Below are 22,564 nucleotides of genomic sequence, written 5' to 3'. Positions count from 1 at the left end.
ACTGACGTGTCTCGAAGCATTGAAGGGATATAGTTTGACTTGACGTTTTCATTTAGGAGTCTCCCAAATGAAAATCGACAAATTCCTACTTTTCTCACCTGGGGGCACTGAATAGCATCGCCTATTCGTCTGTAATTTGCAGCTTTATATTTTGTCACACCGGTAAGCCGGCTGAGAATGATCTCGTGTGGGCCTCAGTTTTCATGTCATGTCGTAGATGAGAGGCTTGTCGTCTATAGAGGTACGAACAGCGAAGCGGACCTAACATACGAATCTCGCTGATTCATCCCGTGAATGACAAAACTTTCACGTCAACGCGACCCTAAAGGGCTGCAGTTCTTTTGCAGCTGTAAACGTAGCCGAGGAGCGATTTCGAATTATCTGTAATTCGGATTGCTGACAAAGTAAAAATGCAGTGCGCGCGTGCCATGCTTTCGGAAGTTAATGCATCAGTACGTGCTACATCTTAGATCGCCTTAATAATACGCACACGAAACAATTCGCGTAGGAGGTAACATCGGAAATATACGCTCCGCATTCTGTATGGTTGCTGTCGCTAGTTCCACTGCTCACCACATCGTGTTCTTAACAAACCTTTGGCTGCGAGACCAATTCTGCACGGGCAACGCGTGATGGCATAAAAACCTAAAATTTTTCCTGAGACCGCAATGAAAGTATGCGGAAGAGCATAAAAGCACTGGTAACTCCATCCGAACTATCGGTACAGCGAACGACTGCGACACGCACTCCTATTCTTCGGTGCAAATAGATATAGCCCCAGCGTTAACGGCGCGTGGTGGTATTTTTCGGAACAAGAGGCAACGACCACCCACAAGGAGTAGCGCACAGTTTACAGATGACGCATGTAACCTTGTAGCCACCTTAGATATTCCGGGCGTGAATATGGGTTACGGCAGGGTTGGAGACGTGCTGACCGGAGCTAGAATGTCCTCTATAATGGCCGTTCCGCAGTCTTGGGTGAATATTGATACCTGCTCTGGTTCACGCGAAAATAAATGTTATTGTTCAGCAGCAGATACATGCCCGCAACAAGCGAGTGAATGCATCAATGCATCCCAGACGTTCCCAGGGTGAGCGCGTCCTTTGCCGGAGGTGCGAAAGAAGGCGTCGTCGAGGAAGGCGGAGAAGTGTACCTGCGCTGCGACGTCAGTGCCAATCCACATGCGAGCCACATCACCTGGACAAAAGATGGCAGTCCAGTAGCTGATCAGCAACAACTGTTTCTCCGGAATGTCTCAAGGAATGATGCGGGGGAATACGTGTGCAGCGCTGCTAACGGCATCGGCGGTGGACACAGCGCCGCACTCGAGCTCCAAGTGCATCGTAAGATTTCCCTTCGTTCCCTGTTGTGTTGGGAGTTACAAAGGCTAATACGCTGAGTGTATATGAAATAGGGAAACTGAAGTTATGAACATTTCTGTTGCCATAGTGGGATTATGTAAAGAAGGAACGCTTTCCAAGGTAGAAGCCTTGCGAAGGTGAGGATGATGACGATGATGATGATGATTGTGCGGAACATACACTGTGCGTTCCATATAGCGATACTACAATATACTACAATATATACGATATATACTATACAATGCATACATACATATACAATATATACTACGATACTACAATATAGAGATACTGGGGACATTTTGTTTCCTACGGTAGCATTTACGTACAACTCTAAATGTGATACATACGCCTATTCGTAACAGCGGCGAACTAGATAGACAAAGCGACATGGTAATATATCGTCATGTGATCCTCGATGTGTTCGTTTTGTTGAAGTATGCCACTCAGTATTCTTGGAAACCAACACTAGACTGAGAACTTGGAGCTGTCAACAGCGGTGAGGCTGACCGTGATGGTAGTGATTATGCCTCACAATAGTAAATGGTGAAGTCACGAACAAACCGAGTTTCCGGTCAAGTGCGCAGTTGAACTTTTCCAAAGTCAGAATTTCTTCGTCGAAACTTTGATATCAATGCGCTTGCACAGCGTCAAGATTCGTACCTCTTACTGAATTACGCAAACTAAAATTCCAACATATCATAGCGTAGTCTGCGTCACACGTCAAGCGTCCAGGAACATCTGGTCGCACCAGTGCGACCTACGTTTCTATTTTTTTCTATTTCCAATCTAATCTAATCTAATCTTGCCAAAATAATGCTTCGACAATTGCATGTAGCCTCAAGCGACATAGGAAATTGTTCAATGTACCTCAATCAGCGTTTTGCCGCGGTGAAACACCCCGTCTCATCGTCAACATCTATTGTTGTTGTTCTGCCCTGAAGGTATCGAACACTGAGAATTTGCTCGAAGCTATGGGAAACGTCGATGGTTCGGCGAATCATTCGAATACTCGACCGCAATACTCGACCTTGAGCTGATCCACGCAAGTTTAGTACAGGTCACTTCAGGGAAAATGTTCCAGACTCGATCGTAGCACTGCATAAAATACGAACTGCGGTCCCGTTTTTGTTCCGGCACAGCTTTCAACCGCACAAGAACTCATGTGCTATACCATTACGGCAACGAAACATTGGCATACACAACTATGCAAAATCTAGGGTGTTCGGAACTTGACGCCTGTCTTGCCTGTCTTGTCCTTCACAATTGAATCACAGATTTAGACTTCGTGACCATTAGAGTCACTAGTGACCATGATATGAAGTTGATGTGCCGCTGATCTTTCTTTAATTGCATTTTCCAGATGCGCCTGTGTGTGCCCCAATGGAAAGCGCCATTGTGTACAGTCGTCGCCGACAGGAGCTGGAGATCCCGTGCTCTGTTCTAGCAGTGCCAGAAGTCGGCGCTTTTCGATGGCGGATCCGTGTGACGGAAGATACGGTAACACACTTCAGTGAAAACTTTGATCTCTCGCAAAGTACGGTTTCGAAAGGGGTTACCTACACAACGCGGCAGGCAGTGTGTTCTGGGCCGACTTCGTATTCTACTCTCCCCTGTCCTACATACTGTGTTTTAGTACCACACTCCGCGAAAAGCTGAAGATTACACTGTGCCTGAACATTCTATTGAAAATGCCTATTGAGATTACCCGTAAGCTCAGGGGACCTGAGGTGTTATAGGAGACTTGGGCTAATGCGTAATTTTTACTCAGTTTTTTCGACTGTTTCTGTTGCGATGCTGTGCGTACCTTTTGTTGGGTCTGCGGTTATCCGTGGAGGACTTCATATTTCTGTTAAAAAACAGTCAAAGTTCAATTGAACAAAATAAATTTCCCGCAATTAGAAATTGTTCAAAACCTTCCTCAATGGTGGCAAAAGTTTCCAGAAGGTAATTGCCGAAAGTCGCACAATCCGCCGGCGAGCACGTCGCCAGGTAGAATTTTCTATCACTTTTGGTAAAACACCTCGTATATCCACGAGGAATATACGAAAAATATTATCTTCGCGCCGTCGGTTGCGCCACGCTTCAGGTCACCCCAGTGCCGTGTATACAAAAGGGAGTCTGGCCATTATAGGAGGAGGTTTTACCTGTCAATCAAATCGAGCGTTTGTCATTGGCTGTTGTTTCCTATGGTGCCCGCATTGGCACCAAAATGTCCCCGAAAATAGCGGCGTAGCTTCGAACGGCGAAGCGTGAATTTCATGATTTTTTTTTCCAGAAATTACAACATTTTTATTCCGTAAGTGTGTATGCTGTTACAATTATCTTGCAAATCGCCTTTAAATTACGCTCCAGTGTCGATGCTCACGTGAATAGAATATGTTTCGTCGTCCTTGTTAGGCTTACTGTAAGGACAGCAATCGCAAGCAAATAGCAAGAAAAAGGCTACGCATGCCCCCAAATTTTCATTTTATGGCAGAGTTTTCTTCATACACACCTTTGCCCGCTCTTGATTCAATCTTGTTATGCTTCATGGTCAAAATACGTGTAATACCGGCACTCTGTTCCGACAAGCAGTTCTTCCGGCCAATCAGTTCTGCGCCTTCCCGGCATGCCCCTCTCCATCCAGATGGCGTTGATAACAGTGGCCGCAAAACCCATTATGTTGGTAGGTCTGTGGGAAATATCCTATTCAATCCAATCAAATCTCCCAGAAATCGCGGCACCCAGTGACTACAGGGGAAATATAGCTTGGATATAGCCTGGGATTAATAGCGAACCATATTTTGGATCATGATTGGCCAGATAGCTCAAAAAGTGAGTAGTGCTCCAGGTATAGGCAGGTCCCATTAACGACCAGAGTCCCTTTTGTATACACGGCACCGGTTCTCCTGCAAGTAGGGACGGGTCTTTACTCGTGTGGTGGCAGTTCAATGACAGCGCAGGGCGGCTACGTGTAGAGAACGATGCACGATCGGCGAGAACGATGACAACGGTGCTGCTCCTAGGTTGAAGACGCCTATAATGTTCATTTGTCGCCATTGTCACACGATTAAATGACGCATTGCAGGAAATGTTATTGAATCATAGATGATACATATTCTTCTGCTGCTACCACCATCATAATCCGCATTAACCTTTGTGCAGTGGAGGGAGCTGGTGACAAGTGTGACAGATGCCAACCGCAGCCTGCTTCGTTACACTCCCACGGAAGAGGAATCTGTGTCTATCACTTGCCTGGCAGCCAACAATCTCGGAGAGGTGTCCTGTGTATTCAGTGTTCACCCACAAGGTAACTGATGATGCAGCTGTACGTAATTGAGTATGTATGCAATAAGTATGTATGTACGTAATTGAGTAAGTATGCTTGGATTCGCAACCACCAGACACCGCAGGCGTGCCATTTTTAAAAGCCGAGCATTTAATAAATTGATTTTGCGAAAGGCTGAGCCGACAGAAATTTGTGCAGGACATTCGAGATGGAGGCGTCTTTGTGCATCGCAGGGTAGGCATCCACACCACGATTCACGCCATCCACGCGCCAAAACGCCATAACCGCAGAAGCACATCTGTGGGCTTGCGGAACTACGTCACTGCACTTCCATCCCGGTCCTTTTCACTCTATCACTCCGTTTCTGAGATGGAGTCAGCGTATCGGAAGTGCTATTGGCCGTCCTCTGGAGTCTCCACTTCAGGCGCCCAATGACGGCACATCTTGAACTCCATACTTGCACGAATGCTTCGCAGCATACCGCCTAAGCTGTACTCCGCGGTGCACGTATTGCTGAACCACGTAGACGACATCACGCGAGACACGCTATATCGCCACTGAGCGAGCGCGCCTGCCGTTTTCTTCTCGTCCGAGCTGACGCAGTGTGCTAGGGAAAGAGGTTTGAATCGCAAGACCGAGCGTTCTTGTTTTCTATATCCCTTTCCGTCAAGTGGACCGTAGTGGCACTTTAACGGTCCGCGGACGCAACGCCGAAAAAAAAAAATCCCTGTGCTCCCGTTATTTTGTAGCCCGTGCCGCTTCCATGTGCAGTGCAGTATGCAGGTGCTGAACGCGTCCTTATCAGCTACTACATCCTGCTCTGTCATTCTTAGTTCCGTCACGTACGGGTTAAAAGTGCAACAGATCCGACTGTACATTAAGTTTCACACTGAATGTGTAGCGGTAATGCTCTTCCTGTGTGCGCCGACTCCATTATTCACACGTTTAAAGCGAGGGTCGCATACGGAAATCCACATGTAAAAGTAATACTACTATGTTCGGCATCGGCCGGCAATCTACCTTGATTGTTTTATTTATTGCTGACTAATTTATTTCGTCTGAAATGTGCTCAGATATTGAATAAACGAATTTTAAAGATCAGCGCTACTTCGGCAGCCGGTGGCAACGACATCAGCATGACGTCATTTCGTAACAGGAGTAGTCAGAGGGCGGCGGTCAGAGAGGAGAAAGGCGCCGCCCAGACGACGACGCATCACTTTTCAAGGCTGTGCACTGATTGTTGGTGTAGCGAATGACGTTTTCGCCCTTTTACAGAGAGAGAATTCCGGCACACTCGGAACATCCGACGTCTGCTCTTGATATACAGGGTGTCCCAGCTAAGTGCGAACATATTCTTAAAAAAAGAAATATTATATATATATATATATATATATTTTTTTAAATATGTTCGCACTTAGCTGGGACACCCTGTATATATTCCATCGAATAACAGTCAAACTCCACCACTATTTCTCGTAGGATTTTCGAGACCGTGGTCAGTGTTCCACGAAATCGACCGGAAAGGATGTGACCGTCCCTTTAACGACAGTGATTGCTATCTGTGAGAGCGAGCGCGTAAGAGAGAACTGACGGAGAAGAAACACACAGGACGAGAACAAGCACTGATTCTGCTGTCCTTGTCCTGTGTGTTTCTTCTTCGTCAAGTCTCCCTTACACACTCGTTCTCACACGTATAGACACGCATAGTATGCACCCACGAGCCGAAAAAGTTGTTCTTCAAGTGATTGCTATGTTAGCCTGTACGCTGTTTGATTGTATCGTTTCTACGTTGCAGTGATTCCCGAAGCCCCAGAGCAGTGTTCGGCAGTTAGCAGCGGCAGCATCCACGGTGCCGATCGTGACCTGATTGTGCAGTGTTCAAAGCGCCCGCTTGACGAGGTTCCCGTACCATCTCATTTTGAGCTGGAATTATACCATGGCATCACTGGCGTACTCCTGGCCAACGCAACGTCAGACGGCGGAATTGCTGGCTTGACTCCACTTTTCCACGTCCTGAACCTGCAGGAGAAAGACCACCTGGAGGGCGTAGTGTTTGCAGTCACCGACCACGGGCGTTCGCCGCCAGCCGACATCGTTATTCCACGCGTCAGACCTATCACCCATCAAGTAGGAGAAGGTAATGATTCCTATGTCCTACCCCCTAGGAAGCAACACGTATTATCTTGCTAGCAATGAGTACGTGCCCTCGTTCGCAACCACTTACGTCAGTTCCACTCTACCTTTCAACAGCCACAAACACCTCCATGTTAAGGAATTTTGCAAGGATGTATGGTTAAGGGAAGCAACGAAGGGCATATAAGTGTCGTGAGTGCCGTGCACGACTGATGGGAAGTACTTGAAGTACCAAGTACTGAAGTATTAAGGGAAGTGACTAGGACGAGAGCCGGCGATGTTTACAGAGGCTGTGAAGAACAGTCCTTGTTTGAAATATCGGCGGCTGTCGTCCTGAGGCACTGGCATTAACATTTCCTTACTGGCTCACTGGATTCTCTATTTATCCAAGTACTCAAGTAGCATATTAAGTACATAGATGAGTATTTGTACTTTATTTAAGGACATTCAAATTGCGTGTTTTGTGCTCAACGTAAAATATTTTCTATAATACTCTGCCGTCTAGTGCTTTATGGCCATGCTTTGTCCGAGCTTCGGAATCCCAATTACCTCTTCAGCCTCTGCCCTGGCAGCCCCTGCTTCTGCTTGTTCTGTATCTGCTGTAGGAGAAAATGGGGCAACGCGGTTATAAAAACGTTCAACAATTTTGGGTATGTTAATGCGAATGGCATGCAAAATTCTACATTTAAAAGAAACTGTGATCTCTTTGGCACAACACCATTAGTGTGCCATAGTTAAGGCCCCTGGTTTTCTGCTGCGGCAAATTCAAAATTCTGCGGCACCGTCTTGTAAATTCCGCGATTTTCCGCGGCAAGCAGTCAATGGCTGCTTGAAACGGGAAGCACTTTATTTTCTTGGATAATGTGGGAACAAAAAATATGAATATTGAATATTTTGAATATAATGTAATATAATATTTTGAATATAAATATTGAATATTTTATAAAATGTCAGATTCAAAGCACTGTTGTGGCTCAGCATTGTATACATGATATTTTGTGTTCTCCTCTGACAAAGAATGCCCTCTGTCATCTATAATCTTTATACCTGCTGAAAGATCTTTCAGCATAAAAAAAAATCAAATAGAAAAACCCCATCGCCACTGCTAAGGTGCATAAGGGAGGAACGCCGCCCCTCAGGCGAAGTATGCACAATAAACTAGGGCTAACATTACCTTAAGGTAAACTACAATCTGCCTGTGTTGGTCCTGCAGCATGGGCAATTGCGTAAAGCAGGCTTCTTCTCATGCAAGGAAAGCGTCAAATGAAGCCCACTTTCCGGAGGCGTTGTTCATATTCGGCGAATGGATATCCGGATATCCGAATATATTCGATTCGCGAATGAAATACTTGGAGTGATTGATATTTGATTCGAATTTGAGAACTCGAATATCGCACACTCCTAAAATAAGAGATTCCGCGAAATTCCGTGCCAAACGAAGGAATCCGCGATGAATTCCGGATTCCGCGATATTTCGCGGAACCGCGGAAAACCCAGGGCCTTAGCCATAGTACAGATTATTTGATATACTATGTTTATCGTTTGCCACACTCAACGTTCGTGGTCCCTCAAGCAAAGAAAGATGTTTTTACCTGTCACCGTATGTGGGCGAGAGGCGTTCTGATGTAATTGATGTTCAGGAAACGCAGATTGCCTCTCCGGTGCGTATAGGTGAGGCTTTTGCAAACTACTTGACTGCCTCTTTCGTTCATTAGGGGAATCGCTCAGCGGGTTGTTTGCTTTTGTTTACAAAGGACGTACCAAATATTGAGCTTAGAACTGTTGCTGAGGGGTCTTCGGGTAAGTTCCTGATTGTCGATCTCTCTGTGGCTGGAACCAAGGCAAGGATAATTAATGCCTACGCTCTATGCGAGGTCCAGGGAGCCAATATCTTTTTCTAGACTTCGCCCCCTTAGCCCCCCGTGCCCTACGGTTGTCCTGGGAGACTTTAATTGTTGCCTCTACCCAGAAGACAGACTTGGTGTTTCCTCTCACATCGATTCTCACCTACGATGTCGACAACTATCTCAGCAACGATCTCACTTCACAACCATCTCGACAACGATTGAAGAAGACAACGAACGATCTCATCAGTCTCCCACGCACGCGCATCACACTTCATTCATTCTATTTTCCACGTATTAGCAATAAACCCAGCGTTTACCTATCTCTCTGTTGAGCCTTCCACAAATGTAGTACCTTATTTCTCAAGGCCGAGTTCGAGCGTAGTAGATAGACGGATGTTGCGAGCTATGCGCCGTGTTTCAGTATGTTCAAGGGTTGTCGCAGACGAGATTCGACGGGATTGATTTTAAATCTCCTTTGGCAGGGTCTCGTACTCTGTGTCGGCAGTCGCTTCTCAGATCATTGTTGTGTTTCTTTTGTGGTCCCTGGTACCTCTCCGAAGCCTCGGTGCGACGTTCGCTATTCACTCTGGAAGCTCAATAACTCGCTTCTTCGGGTTAAGCGTTTCATAGAGTCGGTTGAACATCGGATTCCCTGCTTTCGTGGGTCCTTTAACCTCGTCGTTTCGCAGGAAGAATTTAAATGCGCCATCACGTTAGAGGCGATACGAGTGTGTCTTGGTATTGGTCTTGTCTGAGTCTTGGTGGTGGTGGTTTGAGGCTTCGACCAGATTACTGCTGTCGAGTCTCAGCTGCGTGCCCTCACTTCGTTGAACGTGCGGTCACCGGGATCCCACGCTTCAGACCTTGAATCTCTATTAAAAGTCAAATTGAGTCTTGTATGTATACGTAGTTACGCTGGCGCCGCTGTCTGCTGGGCTAGGTCTCGCCGCTTCTTGGATTATGAACGTCCTGTAAAGTTTTTCCTTGACGCGGATATATCTGTCATGGCTTCAGCAAGCAAGTCCACAACAAGTGATGCAAGTGGATGGTCGCTTAATTCTCACACCTCAGGGCGTCGCTTCTGCGTTTTACCGGGGCATTCTTTTATTTTATTTTTGTATTTTTGTCGGATACCTTTGGCACCAGGGTACCAGTTGTGACAATAATTCGGCTGCTTTCGCGTGTTCCTTTTGACCGCAAGGAGTGGGTGGTCCTACTCTATGAACGTTGGAGTTAACGGTGAAATCACTGAGGCTGCCATGTCCTCTTTCGGCGGTGGCAAATCTGCCGAACCTGACAGTCTAACTACGTCCTTCGCTAGTGCCGGTTGCTAGGCTAGTGAGTTGGCAACCGGTGTGTTGCCTCGTACGAACGAACAGTTGTGATTCGTGATCCAGCCTCTCGGTTAAAGCCTGCCTATTACAGGCCTAGTACTTTGACCAACACGGATTATATAAGATTAAAGCGAAAGTGCCTGCCAATCGCCTGCAAGAGGTTGCGTCGTCCATCGTCGGGCAGCTCCAAACATATGGCCTCCGCCGCAGGTCCATCTTTACTAACGTGAACTGTGCTCGTTTCGTTGTTGATTGCCGTTCATTGTTTCAAGTTCTTACTACGATGGTACAGGCAAACCACGAGAAGGCCTTTGACAAGGTTAACAGCAACTTTTTGTTTCTGGGCTGGTTTGCATAAAAGCTGGGTACGAGTCTCAGACTCGATCTCAATAGCCTTGGCAATGCATTGAGCACGCGCTCGATTCTCGTGCGCGAAGGCTGCCGGAGCTGTCGAGATTGAGTCGGAAAGGCTCGAACTCAACGTTTATGCAAACCAGCCCTCTTGCAGCATGTCAATATAAACCTGTCTTCCTGCTAATGGTTCTTAAACATGTGTTCCTGCAAACTCTTCCATGTGATCGGGACAAATCAATAGTATACACCGTGTTTTTGCTACTTTCCTTTGGAACTCCCCCTACGAGCGCACTTGACGCACCAATCATTTTCACTGACCTTACCCATACGTTCGCGAGGCAGTTAGTGTGGCGGGTCGGTTTCCTCAAATATGTTGATAACCCGTCTCTCACGCGTTGCATCGCCACTGTTCTGCAGGATGCCATTCTATTTTCTCTGCAGTGCATAGGTGATTTTAGCCCAGGAGAATGGATAGTGTTCACGGACTCAAAATCTGAACTGCAGGCTATTGAGAACACAGGCATACGAGGCTTTTCTGCACCCCAAGTAACGGATGTATTAATGGCTTACCAGCATGTGTCCGAAGCAGGACACTAACAACGGAAAGCTCTGCGAGTTGATGAGGCATAATTTCATATCAAAAGGAGTGCAAACAGAACACACGAAGACGTCGTGTCGTGTGATCGTGGGTTTCGTGTTCCTTCTGACAATTTTAGTTGTAAGATATGCCCTGAGAAGCAAACCCTAGAACGTGCCTCGCGGTACTGTTGGGATGCGATCTTCTTCTGGGACGTCTTTCAGAGGACTTCCCCTAAAGACATCTACCCGTGTCTGAGCTCCATATGTTTCCTTCCTGTTAGGCCCAGGCAAGACATTCCATAGGATGCTCTAATCTCGGTTGTCCTGTATTCCCTGTGGATAGCGCGTCGAATACGAGATCGCAGCGATCCCCCGGTTGGGTCGTTGCATTTTTCGATGGTAACACGGCATCACTGAGTACGTTCCTCTTGTCACAAACCGGGTGTGGTCCGCAATCCCGTTGTCTACAGTTCTCAATCTGAGAGAGAAAAGTCCTTCCGACTACTACGTTGGGCAGGTACTGCTTCACTCGCGTGTGGTTTCTCTCTCTGCGTCTGTCCTTGATTGGCATCGTGCGCGTATATACACGCGTACCGCATATCCGGTGTGTGGATATTTTGTTGTTTCATTCTGCCCCTGGTAACAGACATATGTACAGATGCTATAGTCATGCTCAGCGTGTTTAGGTGTTGTAAAGGTGTAGGTGTGCACTTGAACATTACAGATCTTCTCATTCTTTCATGGCCCTCCTTTTTCGATGCGTCTCATTATGTACGTACGTGTCTTTCACACCCGGTCATTACTCTTCCATAGAGTATAGTGAAGTCTGCATGCTCCAATACTGTTTGTTGTTCAAAAAGTGCTTCAGCAAAGTATTAAAAAAAGTCCACCATGTTGGCCGAATGGATAACGGCGTTCTTTCGTTCGTGCTTACTCGAAGGTGGTCGTGACGTGGTCGTGACGTGGTCGAAGACTTGAAGTTGGTGGATTCGAATCCTACCACCAGATATGTGCTGTCTGATATTTTGCTGGGGTTTCCGGCAGACTTTCCAAACTGATGTCGTCGTCTCTGCGTAAGATTTAAGCTTTGCAAGTGTAAGCGAAAGGTACACGTTCCCTCTAGGCAGCAGTTTTGCGGAAATCGCACAGGTACGGCGACTCCCTCGCCAGGGGACGCCGAAAGTCCCTTCATTGGGTAGAGTGGCTCTGGTGAGCTTCTCGCCTGGAAACCGTCTCAAAAACCTTTTAAGACAGAAGAATACAGGCGACTCCATCGCCCGGGACGAGTCTCGAAGCCTCAGGAACCTCTGAAATAACAGCATAAGTCTGTAAACGGTGGCCGAAGGACATCATGGTATCGGTTGCTTTGGGATACCCCAAGTATCACTACGTGCTTCACTTTGAAAGTAAAGTATGTAACTCTCAAAGCTAACTTACCCTATAATGCAAAACAACAATCAAGCACACAAAGACATATACAGGTTGCTTGCTCTAACGTGTCCAGAAATTTTATTTAAAGCGAGCGATAAAAGAAAAACGAGCGCTGCTTTTCAGCTGCTTGACTAAGAAACAGGCGCTACTAGTGAAGCAGTACCTGTTTCTTACTCAAGTAGCAGAAAAGTACCACTTGCTTTCCTTTTATCGCTCGCTTCAAATATAATTTCTGGACACGTTAGAGCAAACATCCTGTATATATACAACGATACTATATGTGAACAACGAAAGTAACTGGACATGTGTGATGGCACTCTTTGGCCAATTGTTGCCCTTGTGCCACAAAGAACAAAAAAAAAAAAAAAACAAACCAAATCACGCGGGTGAATCAAGGCTAATAAAAGTGCCCCTTGCAATGCATACCGTGAACATCCATCTTTCTACCTTTCAGGTTCAGGATATGCTGCAGCCTTTGCCCCTTCCATCCACGTCGTCCTGGTCACCTTCTTGCCAGGCATCGCTGCATCGAGACGTATTGCACAGTGTCTGTTTTGTGGCGGCTGACGATACGCCACAAAGATAGATCGGTTATGGACGGTACCACAAGCTGAAAAGGATACATTCCGTTTGCTTACTATTTCGTTTTCCTCGCGAGCAGTGCAAGACGTGACGATGATACAGAAAAAGGCACGAGAAGAGCGTCACTCAGGGACGGGGACGAGGAATACCCAACGCTACAACGCATTATTCCGCCTGCGTGCAAGCCGGACCCCACATCTAGAACGCTCCAACGTTTGTCGAGTCGGGTCATGATCAATCGCGAAGCATGGCAACGCTGAACTACATGCGTTTTATGCACACGAGTGCGATCCACATGTGTGCGTAACTGTCAACAACGAGGATTCTATGCAATGTAAAGGGAGTTGTTGACGGTCTCCTCGTACGACTCGAGGGCGTATAATCGTAACCCGTACATGTTCAGGTGGCTAATGTATGTCGAGCACTTGAGTAATCTGCAACGGCAGGGTGAACATGGAGTGGTGCTCTCTTACGTCGAGGTTTTGAACGAGTACGACGCTAGAAGAAACGTGTTTTTCTTGCACTAATGTAATGCAATGGATGTAACAAACGATGAAGTGAATATGACGAAAGATCGAGACAGACTGAAAGACAAAGGATAGTTGTAGTTATGGTGTGGTTGTTAGATGCGTTGTCGTCGCCCCAACGATACACAATGCAACGCAAATAGCGAGCTGAAACAGAAGCTGTGAGCAGTAGTTTATTGCAAGTTTGCAACCCTGTGTTGCGGTGTCTTAAGTTTTGACCCATTACTTCAATGAGTGGATATGGACGAGTGGACAATGTGGAGCCATATCATCAGGGGAAAAGGAAGACAAACCCGCGTAGGCTCATTTATGTGCGCTAAGGGTTAATGTGTTGCAAAGTGTTAGAATATCCAGGCATAAGCGAAAGCTTGAAGTTGTGCGCAATCGAGCGCTTCAGCAGCGGGAAACACGTTGAATATTATTAATCGAATATCGATATTGTTATGTAGAAGTGGGGCGGTTTTATTTACAGCAGAAAGAAGGGAAATAAGCCTCTTCAGTGTGAAGGCGGAAGGGTAGAATGTCCCTAGATCCTTTCTTGCCTCACGCTTGCCCTCTGGAATGCTCTGGTTCCCCGTTGGCAACGGAAGGTCGATACCGTTTCATGGAAACGTTGCCAAACGCTGAAACATGAACATGAATGAAGATGCATAACCTCAGAATGATGCTGGATATGACATTTGACAAGGACAAGATGGTAATTTCGCCACAAGCGACAACTTGAGAGTAGTTACACAAATGACGCGCGTAGGACGCCCCCAGTGAAATTTCCCCAAGGTCCTATTCTTCGTGTACAATATGCACACACAGGAACATTTACAAACGTCAAAACACTGCAAAACTGTGAAATTCCTCATGTGGGGCTACCACATGGCGACGAGGCTTCCATGTGAACCCCCTATTATGTCAAGATCGAGTAGAGGACTTCTGTCGTCAATCATCTTTTATGCGTTCTTCAGCATCATGCATTCGCGCCACGAATGACTGGGTGTCTAGCGCTAGTACAACATAGACAGCCTTGCTGATCACATCTTGCAACGAGTGCTTATATTCCAAAGCGCAGAAAGCGCGAATGCGGCTGTACCTACGTTGCCCACCGACACCCCCACAGTTTTTCTATTTGCGAGTAGAAATGCAGTCTCACTATAGGTCGCGGAAGTGAGGCTTTACCTTGGACCGTCACGTGGGCACGCTTCGTCTTCGTGAAAAATATTTCCGCTGCTGCGAGCGGGGCTTCAACCAGGACCCTCTGGGTTTCAGTAGCAGTATCACAGAGCGATAGATCCACTATGTTTGTAAACAAGAGGGCGTATCATCCCATGCGCGTAGAGCAGACGTCTCTAGTGGGCAGAATGGAGTAGGACACCGCATGGTGTGTACGGCGTATTTGACTTTTCTGTACCATGTAGCACATCGAATAGCTACATCACTATGCGCCATGCATTTAATAACGGCAGAAAGCACCCAGTGACTCGATGATCGCGCGACTTTTGCCTACTAAACAGGATCGCAGCGCCACCGCATCGCCATGACGTCACGTAGTGAAGTGAGTCTATATAAATGGGCTGCTGTGCCTGTGATCTCAGACCACTGCAGCAAGGCAAGTTACGTTTCGATATCATCACCGCCAAAGCGCGAAGATGCGGGGCCGACAGCATGACCGAAGGTGAAGTGCTAGAAGAGCCGCAAAAAACTTGCAAGTTCCAACTAAAATTGGAATGATACAGAGAGGATTAGCGATGCCCCAGCGCAAAAATGACAGAAAAAAAATTGGCAATAAATGAGTACAGAAAGGGTGAAAGAGCCCAAGTGCATGGTACTCGATGATTATGCTGTAGACGTGTCGTCCTCTACATATGCCACACACAATACACGTTTAGTTAGTAAGACTCATACGTTGCTTCTTTGCACACGCATTGCCAAATTTAATTCCCGAATCCACTTAAAAACCTGTTCGACGTCTAACGATTCTTCCAGTGATGCAAAGGAGAGGTAAAACAGCCCTCATTGGACACTACGTTTTGTTCAGTTTCCAGATAGACAATATATTGCTATTGCGAACACTGTGGAGATTTGGTGTGGTGGAGAATCGAATCACGATAGACGGTGAAGGTGGAATGGGATAGTGTGCGCTGTCGAACGGCTCCGAGGCGTACGTACCTGCGTCTCTTGACCGTACCGGAAATCCCGACGAACACAACAGCCAACCTAGTCGTTGGCGGTATTCGGTTCATGGAAAGCATACAGTCTCGGATCCGCAAAGCTTTCCGTCTGTTTAGTGGTCTGAGTCACTGATGGCCATCAGCACAGTAGAAGGGATCTGAGTGCAGAAGACAAGCAGCAGAATGCTCGTTAAAGCGGTCACTTTCTGGCTGCTTTCATCTTTTTTCGCTGTGGATGGGTTAATTTGGGCCCCTATGGTTAGGGAGGCGCATGACTTTCTCACTTAAGTAATTAACCTTTCACAAAAATGAAAACCACGACTTTTACAACTGCTGCAGCCCAACCGCGTAACGACAATAATAAAGATATTATACGTACATGTACACTTGGAGCAAACAAAAAGGTACTGCCTTCCAAGCGGTTATTGTATTTATTGCGTGGCTTCCTGACATGCTACAACACTACTGCTTCTTTATCTCCTGCAGCATTGGTTGATGGTGAATGGTGATCGCAGAGGTATCTCTTTCGTGCACCTGAACAATTGAACCTTGCTGAGGTATATGTTGTGTAAAAGATATAGTAAAAACTGATGGGCCACTGATCATTGTAATGATATCGTGGTTGATTTCCGTATTCAACCCGCACAGCGTCCGTTTATAAGCAATGTTCATCCGTAATGAAATCAATAAAAATAACACTATATTACTCAATGATACAGTTAGTTGGTATCCAGAATGCAATCCATGCAACTGTAGCTTAGGTTATGGTCCACTCTTGCCTTGTGGACAAACCACAGATTTCTTGGTTCTTTCGTGTGCTTTTGAACGTGCGGAACTAACCGTCCATGTCGAAGTTCTATCCTCGAGGCACCCTAATAAAAAGTTACAATGATGACACAGAAATGCAGGGGCTGATATATGTATCAAACAACCCTGTCTATGCGAAATATGCATATCAGTATTATACCATTCTACCCAGCCGTTTATGAAACCTTCGTACCTTTTAACGGATTAAATAGGAAATAATACAAAGCCTTTCTCTTTGAGGCACTTTGAGGCACTCAAAGAGAAAACTGCTAAGCAGCTCACAATTTCCGAGGGATGTTAAGATGTGCAGCAGTTTTGGGCTTGAGAGAACATGTAAGACGAAGACCGCAGTCAGTCGACCATGAATTATAAGGAGCACACGACCGCTGATACACATACGGGGGTCCCCAGAAAAGGTACGTGCCATTAAATTGTATTAAAAAACTACGCCACCTAGAATCACGCGGTCAGTGGCATTTGCATTTGTTCTTACTAGGTTTTTGCCATCTCCTGATGTGAATGTCATGTGGTGTGTGTTTATTATGTGAGTTTTTACAAACTGAGCTCTGAATTTGCCTAATAACAGCCGCTTTTTTACCCCCACCCATGTGAAGCGCGTACCGATTTAATCAAATTCACGATAATTCCCCCGGATATTGAGGAGCTATCTCATCGAAAAAAGAAAAAAAAATAGCCGAACACTCACAACAAAGCGCTCGACCACTTTTTGCGTGCACTCGCTCGCAGTCCGACGAAAGGATATTGCTAAACCCAGCCCACACAGGAATAGAAGAAAAAGTGAGAGTTATTGAGATATGGAGAAGGAAGTTCACGATCCCTGCGGAAGCCGAATGCTATAAGCCATGACTGTCTTATCTCGTACCGAAGCTAGAAAATAATAATAATAAAAAAAACCGCTTTGCCCAGCGTCTCGACGTCTTGAAGGGCCCAATAATGTCTGGGTTTAGCCGTCGGACTGAAAGCGGGGGCGAGCAAAAAGTGGGCTAGCGCTAGGCTATGGGCACTCCGAAACGCATGACGTTCGGCTATTTTTGTTCGATGGGAATTATAGGGTTAGTTGGCTCCTCAATATTAATCCGCCTTTTCAGAAAGAGCTGGCGCCACCGCTCGGCTAACTGGCAAAGTAGTAACTGGTTGTCAATCATGGCGTCAACTAAAACCATGTGCGTGCCGTGCTGTCTACAATGGGCATAAAGAGTCGTATTCGACTGATTCGATGAGTCACCGAATTAAAAGGTTAGTTGGGTTAACCTGAGGTTCATGGAGCGTCCAGGATGCAACATTGTACCTGGGGGTACTCATCTGTCATCACAGGCTGGAGCAAGGTTATTACCGGTGTATGAAATAGTTACAGAAATTTACTGCCAACTATATCGTATAATTCAATCTTGGCAATGAGATTTCTTGCAGAAGGCTTACACACAGGAACAGGTTCAATCGCCGAGAGGATACAGAAAATATCTGACGCACTGACACCTTCATAACGTATCGAACAAAACACATTTCTTCCAGGAACGAAATATTTATGCGGAATTTAAAGCAAGGCTGCGTTATGTGCAAAATTGCTCTGGTAAAGGGTTTAAAGTCACGAGCATAGGTTTTGTAAGGGCGCGGAATCACGAGAGCGCAGTTTTGTCCTAAGGCAACGATGACCAGTACCGCATCAATTTCTAATACCAACGGGAACTAAAATTTTTCGTTCTTTTCTTTTCTTTTTTTTTTTGCTGCTGTGACATTGTGCGACTCTTTGTATCTGTGTTCAGAGTTCTTTACGTGGTATGGAGTAGCCGGCTTCCAGGTTGGTGGTGCCAATTTTCTCAATTTTTTTTTTCACGCACTAACTCATTCACTTACTTGCTCACCCACCCACCCACTCACTCACTTACTCACAGTCGTACAAGATATCTGCACGATCCTGCCTTGAATAGATTATGTCGATATACTGCCAATGGAATCCACCGAAACTTATAGCGATTGCCCTAGCACACTTTTTTTTTCTTTTTTTTCTGGAGCCAGATTCGCCCATGCACTTCATAGATGGCGCCCCTTGTCCCTCCGCGCTCCTTGTCGAGCTATCGTGTGAAATGGAAGACAACGAGAGCTAACACGTCGTTTTGTGTATTCGTCTCAACACAGACGGAGCAGGGTTTCTATGTCAATATGAGCAATATATTTTGTGTATGCACACAGCACAATTCGTCCGTTTAAAGGTAAAAGCTTTAGTGAAGCCCACTCTTTTCTGCCTTACTTACGCACAAGGCAAACTGAAGATGGATCACGATTCCTTATACAAGCATGACAGCTACTTGCGTGTAAAAGTGTCACTAAAAAAGGAACACACACACACGCACGCACGCGCGCGCACACACAGTGCACCAAGCCTGATTCCACGGCGAGACAATGTGTATCTGTTTTGGTCAGTCCTGAAGGACGTTGTAAAAGTTGTCGACGGTAACAAGAAGGAACTTGTATTCTGGAACATAATCCTGAGCTGACTCTTGAATGACAGTTTCCTGTACAAGAACAAATTGCAGGCGATTCCAGAAGGTGTTGCGATTTTCAGCGCCAGCTGCTAGTGACTTTCGCTGACGCTGGCGGAACGTTTGGGTGCTAAATGTCGCAACACTTTCCGTGACGGCCTGCGAATTTGTGTGTAAAATATTTGTGATATGTTTGCGGGAAAGGTTATTAATTGCTGGAAAGAAAGTCTGAGACAAGGAAGAGACGAACGCAGGACAACAACGTCTTTTTCGTACGACTTTTCCTTGTCTCGGAGTTCCTTTCTATCATGTACAGCCAGCTACCCTGCATCTTATCTCTCCTTGAAGGTCATCACAGCTGATCCCTTGGCCTCCCTGTGCAACGTAGTACGCAGGTCTTCTATTATCTAGGAGGCGTTGGTGAATACCACCATGAACTTTAAAGGGTCCGTTTCTCGCCCACGGACAAGAAAAACATTAGTGTGGAACCTAAAGCCTAAGGAACTTCATCGCACGCGCTGAATGCTATCTGCTGTGGCGAGCACGATGCACGCTATTCAACGTACCTCCTCAGGCACCACATGGTAGTCCAGTAGACGCCTAAACCTGCTCTAACCTTAGACCTTAGGGCTAAAGCTAAAGCTATTTCTTCATTCTATCGAGGTGCAAGCTTGAAACTTTGTCGTTCTAGCAGGGGTTAAAGGGGCTATGAACTCTACCAAGCTAGCCCGCCGATTTTAACATGTTAGCTGTGACACCTTTTGTATAGATGAATCTGATAGGTCCGTATCGTCACCACATATATCACGCTGCTAGCCAACCATCATCCTGCATGACAACGTTCTCGCTCCTGATTTGTTGATAACGCGAGGCGGAGCGTATTATGTATGTACGTATTATGTACGGCATTATGGCTACAAAATAGGGTCCGCCTCCCGTTTTCTACAAATCAGGGACGAGAACGTTGTCATGCGGGATGATGGTTGGCTAGGAGCGTGCTATGTTTTGAAGTTCATTTTTAAGAGTGTAGAGCAGAACGTTATGTGTACCTCCGCGTTGGCGTCTGATTGGGTGCTACAATTCTTCAAATGACGTAGCAATGGATGGAGGCATCTGAATTGCGGTACGTCTACTCGCCTGTATCCGAAAAAAAGTCAGTTTTTGTATTAACGCTGCACACGTTATGAAGGTGACGTATTGATCGACATATTGTAACTAGAATTACGGAGCACAGAAGAACAACATTACACCCGTAACTAAATACCTGCAGATAGGAGTTTTTACCTCCTTTTAAATGTTTTGCTCTGTATGCCTGAGGGGGAGTGTCATATACTATATCATTGTTTTGCGAATCTCATTGTATCGTGTTTCACTGTAGCAAATCTGACAGTTAATGCTTCATTGACATCCACCGTGCATGAAGGATTGATCGAGGCGCCGGATCTGCACTCACCACCACCACCACCAAGTCGAGCTCCGGCAACTCGGTTCGCACACATAACCTTTGTCTAGGTTGCGGCGAGAGCCGGAGCCTTGCCGGTCCTCAGTAAACGTAGATGCGCCGGGAAAACGTGAAATGTGGTCAGATCGGCGTAGGTTAGGAACTCTGTAAAGGGCGACCCGCATACGACGTTTTCTCGACGCAAGAACGCCGAGCGCTCGGCATTTTTACGTTCAGCTCCACAAACAATAGCCGTCTAGCGGGGATGCCGACATCTGAGGTGAACAGATCGGAGCTGCAAGCACAGGAAGCGACGTGTCGGTCTTGACCAATCGCATGCTTGGCCGGAAACGACCGTCTCCATAGCCGCTCAGCTGTGTGGGCATAGACACAGTGACATAGACACAGCATAGACACAGTGGTCGCGAAGTACGCGCAAGTGGAAGACAGAATGAAGTGGACCAGGCAGAATTGGCTGGAAATGAAAATGTATGCGGACACTGGAGCGACAAAACGCATGCCATCCCACTTGCTAGCCATTGTTCGATTGTCGTTTCCCTCTGACCTAGATATCGCTGCACCCAGTAGAGTGTTCCTCGACAGTCTTCTTCAATCCTTCAACAGCTGTCGCTTTTAGAGAAGAAGCAGTTTTTTTTTTTTTAACAGCACCAGCAATTTTCGCCTTTGGTCCATACTGGGAGACGCGGGAGAACAGCGGACGGAAGCGGAAGTACAAGCAAGAGATTTCCACGTTGATGGTCGGCGCGCCTTGGTTATTGCCTTTGGTTACCAGATATTGTAGTTATACAAAGTTATACTGCATGTTTTTCAAGTGGTATCTGTCGCGTATGTTATGCCAGCCTATAATAGCTCTTACTCATGACGAGAAATGCCGCCAGGGGCCTCGAGTACGAACTTTGCGCCGGCTCCTAAGCTGCGCCGAGAAAACGCCGTTTGCGGGTGGGCCCGACGTTTGTCCATCGGGATTGACGTCACGACCTCAAAGCTCGGCGTACCTGCGTCGAGAAAACGTCGTATGCGGTTCGCGCTTAATACCTAGTTCCTACTTGTTGACGCACGACGCGAAGTCTCCAGGCGCCGAACCTGCCATAGAAACCTATCGTAGAGGTAAATTCACGCGACCTCCGGCGCTGAACCAATATCACTGACGGCTAGTCACCCTTTTTTTTTCTCTGTTGGTTGGTCGGTTTTAAGAAAAAATAAAATGGAGATTTTGGCCTCACTAGTGTGAGGCCTGCAACTGCACATCAATTGCACCAGATACTTTCGTGGAAAACTCCTCCAATTATGATGCCAATGAAGAGGAAGAGGATGATGGTGGTGATGATGATGATGATGATTAGTGGTGGTGGTGATTACGATAGAAAACAATTGCACACACACTGAGATGTCACAGAACGCGCACACAGGCAAACAGTCGAACAGCAAAACCCACAAAACACACATAGGCTCAAAACTTGTTGTCTGCATCAATGTCCCGGAAAATTTTCACTACGGCGGAGAACGCTCGGTGTCTGACGCTGTGATTCCAGGACCCAAGTACTTTTGAAACGCTGACCGGACGGCCATCCACTGCTGGCACCTCAGACTGTAGAGGGCGACAAGCTTCAGTGTACCGTACGCAGGACATCAAAATCTTCCACAACACCGCACATGGATCAGTTTGGGGACGCTGCTTTTCCGATCATGTGTAGATAACTACGGCTGTATGGTACCTTCAGACGAAAGCGGTGGATTAGGGTGTCCATGGACCGAGGAAGCGAGGCTGGGACAACGAACGATAAGTCTGCGGGTCTATACTGATCAGTGGCGGCCTTCCAGAATCACTGCACCACAGGTCTCTGCTTAGTCTCTTCGTTAAAGTTGGCAACAATAAGCGTGTGTCAAAGGGGTATAAAATACACCTTACGAACCGACCCCGACTGATGTGCCCGGGAAGCCGCTGCATCCACCACATCATTTCCAGGTATGCAGGAATGGCCAGGGATCAACTGAAGGATGATGTCGTGTCCTTGTGCTACACACGCATTATAGGTCTTAATGGCGTCGTGTACGATTGAAGGAAGACCTGTTGCTCCGCCCGGCGATTGTAATACTCGCAATCCGGTCAGTGAATCAGTGAAACAACCCATGATTTGGGGTCTTCGTGTGACTATATAAATTGCATCGCCATGATCATCTCATGCAGCCCTGCGACCGTGGACGACGTACG

At 46.6% G+C, this 22,564-nt stretch overlaps 1 protein-coding gene and 1 pseudogene across 1 annotated transcript in view; both read left to right on the top strand.

The window, feature by feature from the left end:
- Nucleotides 1–16,385, top strand: part of LOC135388803 (hemicentin-2-like) — an 82,860-nt gene extending 66,475 nt beyond the window's left edge. Inside the window, exons 8-12 of the mRNA XM_064618614.1 lie at nucleotides 1,081–1,344; nucleotides 2,726–2,862; nucleotides 4,510–4,654; nucleotides 6,429–6,770; nucleotides 12,766–16,385. Of these exons, the coding sequence (XP_064474684.1) occupies nucleotides 1,081–1,344; nucleotides 2,726–2,862; nucleotides 4,510–4,654; nucleotides 6,429–6,770; nucleotides 12,766–12,878 (1,001 nt within the window). The 3' untranslated portion in view covers nucleotides 12,879–16,385. The remainder of the gene's footprint in view (nucleotides 1–1,080; nucleotides 1,345–2,725; nucleotides 2,863–4,509; nucleotides 4,655–6,428; nucleotides 6,771–12,765) is intronic.
- On the top strand, nucleotides 15,113–15,206 carry LOC135390225 (U6 spliceosomal RNA; annotated as a pseudogene).
- Nucleotides 16,386–22,564: the final 6,179 nt, after the last annotated feature.

This window comes from Ornithodoros turicata, chromosome 3 (genome assembly GCF_037126465.1).
Source record: "Ornithodoros turicata isolate Travis chromosome 3, ASM3712646v1, whole genome shotgun sequence".
Lineage (NCBI taxonomy): Eukaryota > Metazoa > Arthropoda > Arachnida > Ixodida > Argasidae > Ornithodoros > Ornithodoros turicata.
This window is presented reverse-complemented; position numbering and strand designations above follow the sequence as displayed.